Source organism: Falco biarmicus, chromosome 2, assembly GCF_023638135.1.
Source record: "Falco biarmicus isolate bFalBia1 chromosome 2, bFalBia1.pri, whole genome shotgun sequence".
Classification (NCBI taxonomy): Eukaryota; Metazoa; Chordata; class Aves; order Falconiformes; family Falconidae; genus Falco; species Falco biarmicus.
The window spans coordinates 79,038,242-79,045,710 of record NC_079289.1 but is presented as its reverse complement, the minus strand read 5'-3'; the positions used below and the strand labels follow the sequence as shown (position 1 = coordinate 79,045,710).

At 43.7% G+C, this 7,469-nt stretch overlaps 1 protein-coding gene across 2 annotated transcripts in view; it reads left to right on the top strand.

Moving 5' to 3' along the window:
* Positions 1–602: 602 nt before the first annotated feature.
* Positions 603–7,469, top strand: part of DSCAM (DS cell adhesion molecule) — a 470,381-nt gene continuing 463,514 nt past the window's right edge. The window contains exon 1 of one of the 2 annotated variants that reach the window (XM_056328738.1): positions 603–1,302. In XM_056328738.1, coding sequence (XP_056184713.1) covers positions 1,260–1,302 — 43 coding nt within the window. In that variant the 5' untranslated portion in view covers positions 603–1,259. The remainder of the gene's footprint in view (positions 1,303–7,469) is intronic. The other variant, XM_056328736.1, reaches the window with a different exon arrangement.

Genomic DNA, 7,469 nt, shown 5'->3' with positions numbered 1-7,469 from the left:
GTGGCAACGTCTGGTGCTATAAAGCAGTTTAAAATAAATATACTGTCCTGTGAAGACCCCCAGATGGGAAGTGATCCTGTTTGGTAACACACTGGGGATTCTGCAGGCTGAGATTCCTTATTACTTTGTTGTGTTTGCTTTTCATCTCACAGCTTAAATTCAGAGTTGCCCCAATGCTGTTCTGTATTTCACAATATTGATTTTTTTCCCCACTGTATTCATTTAATACTTTAAACTTTTTTTTTCCCTTTTCCTTTTTGACCAACCTTCATATCATAGGTGTGAAGAAAGAATAGATGCAGAAATTGGTTTTAGTTAGAGAGAGGGTAATTTACTCTTTTGCTACGGGGAGGAGGGGGGAGATTATTGCCACAGAAAACAAAACACGAGAAAGGCCAAATAGTATCTGGAGCTGTGTAAGCGCTGGGAAAATGTAGAGTGAGAGATGTGTTTTTTCTTTCACTTTCGCACAGAATCCTAGTCAGTTATTTGATGCGCTCGCCCGTCTGGGCTGTGACCTTCTAGAAGGGCCCCCTCCTCCAGTCCCCCCGCACAGCTTGTCAACACATTAGTCATATACAACTCAGCTGATGCCAAACGGACGCGGTTCAGCCAACTATTGAGGGGCAGGGTATTCTGCCGCCTTCTTCGATTGGCCTTGGTTTTTTCCACTGTGGAGACTTTGTGGTGCTTTAAGACTGCAGAGGGCTGGGAGCGAGCGGGCTGGCGCGGGGTTAGCGCTGCCCTGCGCCGCGCCGGGCGGCAGGAGCGGGCTCAGTGCGGTCACAGCTGCCGGCGAGGGAAGATGCGCCCGCCCGCCCGCCTGCCTGCCGCCGGGCCGGGGGCAGCCGTGTGAGGAGCCGCTCGCCGCGGCTCGGGGCCGGCCGCTGCCGGGGATGCTCCTGTGCTGGCGCCGGAGGATTTTGTCACCTGTGGCCCTGCCCCCGCCGACCTGCGGGCGCCTCCCTGAGCCGAGGACGCACCTGGGCGCCGCGCACCCGCCTCCCGCCCCCGCCGCCGGCTGCCTCTTCCCCCGCCCGAGAGCCGGGCGGCGAGTGTCGGCGGAGCCGCGGGGCTGCAGGCGGGGCTGAGCGCTCGCTGGGCGGACGAGCGGCCCCGCAGGCTCCGAGCAGCCACCAGCCGAGGGAGGCGGCGGCCGGACCCGGTGCGCGCTGCCTGGCAGCTCCGGCCCGGCCGTGGGCGCGGCGGGCGAGGGCGAGCCCGGAGCCCGGAGCGGGGAGCGGGGGAGCGGCGGGGGCATGTGGATGTTGGCCGTCGCCTTGCTCCACAGCATCTCGCATGGTGAGCGCTGCCGGCCCCCGCCCGGGGCTCCTTCCCCTTCCCCTCCGCGGGCGGCGAGCGGGTCGCGGTTGTGCCTTTTGTGTTTAACGCGTCGCGCCGGCTGCCGGCAGCCGTGGGGAGAAGGAAGGGCGAAATTGCGCTGTAATCATCGGAACTAGCTTACCTAGCAAAGTGACAGCCCGTAACCTGGCCGCTCTGCCGTGTGTCTGCCTCGGTCGGCATGAGACCGTGCTTGCAGGGGCAGCGGCAGGGGTGCTTTTTTCTTTTTTTTCTTTCTTTCTTCCTTTCTCTCTTAGGTGGAAAAGTACAGAATTTTGCCAAGTGCCGTATGAATCCGGCTGAGTACACGGGGATAATTTGAAGGGCTTTCAGTCTGAGCGCTTGCGTTGAGATACTGCTTCCCTTTACCTCTTGGGTTTTTTAATCGCCCTGTGCTTTCACCTAACGATTATTTTCTTACGTATTTAAGAAGTAATATTTCAAAATTACTTCCCTTTCATCATTTCACTGTAAAGGTACTTGCTCTGGTTCCCCCCCCCCCCCCCCCGCTCATTTATGTAAAAATATGCACGGATAAGCATTACATCATCTGAAAATGTTGAAGACTTTCAGTCAATTATAAAGTTAGGAAGGGGAAATAAGAGTGGAGATAGAATAAAGGTAAACCTGTTCTTTTTTTCTTTTTTTTTTTCTTTCTCTCCCCCCCCCCCCCTTCGTTCTGCCAGCTGTTTGATTAACAGATATTTATTGCAGTTTCTGGTTGGTTTTTTTTTTTTTTTTAATAGTGTATGGGGGTATTTTGGAACATTTAGATATATGTGATTGAAAACTGTGTCATATATGAAAATCAGTTTAAATTGCATAACTTTTATTGAAATGCGTATAAGCATTGCTGTTTTAAGGATAGCAAACAAATTATGCTGTGGTCTGGGATTCTAGCTATTCTATTACGTTGCCTCCTTCTCAGATTTGAGAATGTAGTATTACCTGTAAGGCTTTACATCCTGACAGTGAAGTCAGGAAAACTAAATGCACAATTCGCAAAATAGGCAAAGCAGGTAGAATAGAAGAATGTTTCTTGTATTGAATGAATGTGAGATAAGGATAGGACAAAGTGTAAGGTTTTCCTGGAAGATAGAAATAATTGAACCTCTAGCAGAGGGTGAGGAATGAATGCTGGATGAGGGTGCCTTCACATCTTCTTAAGTATACACTGGATGAGAAAATACATTGACAGGCATGGGCAGTCCATTGAGAATAGCCAGATAGATCGTAAATTAGGAGGTGAATCTTAAGTGTGTATTTAGGGTTATTTTAAAACATTTTCTTCTTCTGAGTGCCACAGAATGCAAATTGATTGAGAAACTGTAAACTTTAAAATTTTACATTTCTTCTAGCAGTAAGACAGCTGCAACAAGTTCTAACGTTAAGAATTTATTTATTTATTTTACTTTTTAATATTTTTATTTATTTTTTGACAGGCAGTGCTGTGCCGTTTCTCTCTAGCCACTTCAGCCAGATACCTTGGAGGAAGAGATCTGCTGTTAATAAGACAGACAGAGTCAGCCTGAAGTATATGCTTTTACTGGCGCTATTCATTTAAAGCTAGATTTGCATAGGAAATAAACCTGTTTCTGTTCAGAAATATTACATCTTTTAAAAAAAAGATGAGGCATGTATTTTGGTCTCCTGTACTGATGCTATAAATTTTATGTTCTAAGCTAGTTAGTCCCCCTTCCAGGGGATTTTGAAGAACAGTGTAATTTTTGCTTTATGAGGCTGAAATACTACCAAAACCACTTTCTTTTATTCCTTGATCTATGAAGTCAGTAGCAATTTCACTTTCAGTATACACGTGTTTTTGGATCACAGTAAAACATGAATTTGTAACCCAAAGATTTTTCTAGTTTTAATAGTATAATATGTAAGTGATAGATGCATCTGCATAGTTTCTATACTGCCACACAGCAACATCTGTACGTTCGTGAATCCAGATTACTAAAACAAAATGGTTTTGTGTGTGGTAACATTTTCAGATGAAAGCATTGTAGAAATATGTAGTGGATGGTTCAGTTATTCTTGGCAACTTTAAGAAGTGTGTTTGTTTTTGGCATCGTGCTTGATGTCAAAATGCATATGTATTTAGGATCTTCCTAAAGGAATTTTTTGAAAATGACACCTACCTTCACGTTAAGGCTGAATAAATTGGTTGTGTTTATTAGTAACGCTTATGTGGACTATCATAACTGAGTTGAGTCAGAAAATAATATTTTTAAAGGACTTCAGGTTTTCACGCAATGTCATATCAGTTATGTGTCTCTTTGAAAGAAATGACTGCATATATAAATAGATATGTCACATACGCATTTTTTCATTATCTATAACTATATCTGAACTCCGTTGTGTGATAGGCAGTATTCTTTTATGACTCTATTGAGTGTGTGTGTGGGGACAGGCTACTGGAGGTGGCTTGACTTCTGCCATTGCCTTTTCTGAATCCCTTATGGAACTATACTGCGTTCACTTAAAACACACACACACATGTATGACTGGTTTTCAGTTACGTGTTACATCTTGTTCTAATTTTAACTTTAAAATGTGTAAGATTGTTCGTGATTATGTTCCTTGTTTGTTGTTGCTGGGGGGGGGGGGGGAGTGTTCCCCTTTTCGAGGGGAGAAATAGCTTAAAAATAAACCTGCACATTATGGATTTAACCCTGTAGCTGTCGTCTTGGGCTAAATTTCTGTTGAAGATAATAGAAACCATCTGAATAACATTAGCAAGGTTGGCCCCCATATTTCCCTACAGTCACTCAGCAAAAATACATTTTTGTCAAATTAGATACAAGCAGTGTCACTGGGTAGGCTTTATGTTTGTGAAATAGCTTCCTTCTGGGGACAATGAAATACTGATGTGCTGTTCCATCCAATTAGTATTTCTGAAGCCTGAAACAAAACCTTCCCAAATACCTGGCTGAATATTTTTAGATTTTGTAAAGGCTTTAAAACTGTCATTGCTGTGAGTTTCTTAAAAATACAGGTAACTGTTAACCATAAATGTATTGCAGCCTTAGTAAGTGCATGGGACGATATAGACATCAGTGGGAGTATGCAGCTAAATTCACCACTTCGAAAGCCTGAGTCATGCAGGTACAGTCCTGAGCAATGCTTTTGAGTTACCTTCAGGGTTACTGTATCTATATTACCTTCCACATTACTATACCTATATATTCTGAAAGCAAGCATGTAAAATCTACAGCAGAAGTCTACTGTAGCCTGGTTGTAATTAGTAAGGGGGCATTTCACTTGGAAGGAGAAGGTAGGGGGGCATGTGAAGGGAGACTGGCCTTCAAAACCCTGGCTCTGTATTGTAATTACTATGAAGAAGTTTGTTTCAGAATTTGGATGCTGTTTTCAGAAACAAGTATCTTTCAGTATTGTTAAGAGAACCCATTTGCATGATTCTTTCTGGCTGCGTTTCCTATGTGCTTGTTGTGCATAGATGTTCTGCTGAAATCAATGGAGCATCAGGAGGCACCCAATACAGTACAGATGACACTAAAAATAAATTTCCATTACAATTAGTTTATGTTTGAATCCTTCCCCTGCCCTATATCTATCAAGATGGGTTTTAGCAGCATGTGCGGAGACTGAGAAGGATCACACTAAACTGAGAGCAGGGGTTAGGCTGGAGAATGAGTAGTGAAAGTAACGGTGGTGCTAATGACACTCTCCAAAGAAAATGATGAGACTCAGTGCTGGGGATGAAATGTTTAAGGAAAAGTAAAGGGCTCTCATTGTAGAAACATATTGTAATATGTGCATAGCTTGAGTGGAATTGTGTAACCAGATCCTTATCTTAGAAAGTTTAATTCACGTGCAGAAAGTGTTTAGCTTGGTGTATGTTTGTGAATGGCACAGTACAGCTGATGGTGTTTTCAATCTGGCGTTACTCAAGTTATGAATAGCTATTAATTAATCACCAGATGCCAAATAGAGGAAAATTGTTACAGCTGGGCAGTCAGACTACGTTGGAAATACCTATTTCCATTTCAAAGGAAGTGTTTCTCCTCTGCTCGGGGTCTACCCATCCCCAGGCTGAGGGGCTCGCTGGCTCCGGCGTGGGCAGCGCGGCGCAGCCTGCGCGGTGGCCGGGAGCCGGTGCCACACGACACTAGTGGGCAGCAAACCGCACGGGTCTGGCGGCGCGTCTGAGCAGCCGTGGGAGCGGACGGCGCCCGGAGGAGGCGTTTTGTCTGCGTTTTTCTATCAATGCTCGCTAAACTTTTTAACTGGTGGATGCTGCCTTTTCTCCACAGCACTGAATAGCAGATGTGTGTGAGAATGAAAGTATTTTTGGTAACGGTTTAAACTGAAGTTTATTTCCACGAATGGTAAAAACAAACCCCTAAACCCTCTTAGGTTGATTACAGCTCTGCACTGCCGTTTCATAGAGTCATTTAGGTTGCAGGAGACCTTTAAGATCACCAAGTCCAACTGTTAACCCAGGACTGCCAAGTCCACCACTAAACCACTTCCTTATGCACCGTGTCAACGGCTTGTTTAAACACCTCCAGGGTCGGTGATTCCACCACCTCCCTGGGCAGCATGCTCCAACGCCTAACCACCCTTTCAGTGAAGAAATTTTTCCTAATTTCCGATCTAAACCTCCTCTGGTGTAACTTAAGGCCATTTCCTCTTGTCCTATTGCTAGTTACTTGGGAGAAGAGACCAGTGTGCACCTGCCTACAGCCTCCTGTCAGGCAGCTGTGGAGAGCAATAAGGTCTTCCCTGAGCATCCCCATCTCCAGGCTCAACAACTCCAGTTCCTTCAGCTGCTCCTCATAAGACTTGTGGTCCAGACCCTTCACCAGCTTCAGTGTCCTTCTGTAAACATGCTGCAGCAGCTCAAAGTCCCTCTTGAGATGAGGGGCCCCAAACTGAACATAGTATTCGAGGTGTGTTTCAGTGGCATCTCTTCAGTGCTGCTGCATCCAGAGAAGTTCAGAATTTGGTTTTCATTGTGTTGGTTTTTGAGTGAACTTTTGTCATGCAATATACTGATAAATTGAATTATTCGGGGAAATTTTGTGGGCATTGAGTAGGTCATCCAGAAATTTCCTCCAGCTCATGAGCTGTACAAGGCTCTAGTTACAGGAGCAGCTGGGCTTAGGTTGCACCTCAACTATTTTTGTCTTTGCCTGGATGAGTGTCTTAAGGAATATGCTGCTGTTTCAGGTGTGTGGGTTGTTTAGGGTGGGGAAATAATCTCCTTTACCTGTTTAATAAGCATTCAAGTGACAAAAAACCCAAAAAGCAATGAAATGAAATGTTGGGGATGGGAGGTAGTGGATTGAGGAGCAAAATAGATGGACCTCTTTCCTTTCCTCTTAAAGTTTACTCTAGCTAACAAGTTAAGACATGCATAGGTTCAAGGCCTGTTTGAACGTACCACTCATTTAGCCTTTGATTTTAGCTGGAATATGCCATTTATTAATCTCTTGGTCTAGGACTCTTTCAGATTTGCAGTGGAAAGACATTAATTCTGGCTTTCATTTTAAAAGCTGGAGAAGGAAGAAGAGCATTATATTCAACTTAATTATTCTAAGGTACAATTACTTGATTTTTAAAAAAATTTACTTCTTTGAGGCATTGAAACTAAAACTACTAAAAAATTCTGTTCAAGCAATACAGGTCTGTAGATCAGAATACTTAATTATTTCAAGGTGAATGTGTAGCTGTATGCAGTTAAATTATTTGTTTCACAATATAGTTTGAGATATTTCACAATCCTTTTTAATCAGCACTTCCTTTTCCTTTAACCTGTTATGAAATCAATGAAATTAAGATTTCAAATTATATTATTCTTCAGAAGAAACCCTATCTTCTTGGTCTTCACCTCCCTGTCTCTTAAAGGCATTTCATCTAACAATTGCTATTTTCAAAAATAAAATAACATAAAATGGGAGGTATTTCATAAGAGCCTTTCACAGCACAATATTTTAGAGCACAGAAGAGAACCTCTTTAAGAACAAGCCAGGGATTCCTCAGGCACTTGTTAGCACTGTGAGCTTTTCTTGCTATTGCTTTTCCTTTTATACTACCATTCATGAAAAAATTCTTACTACCTCATAAGTATTTTTTTTCCCCAATTAGGGCATTGGTTT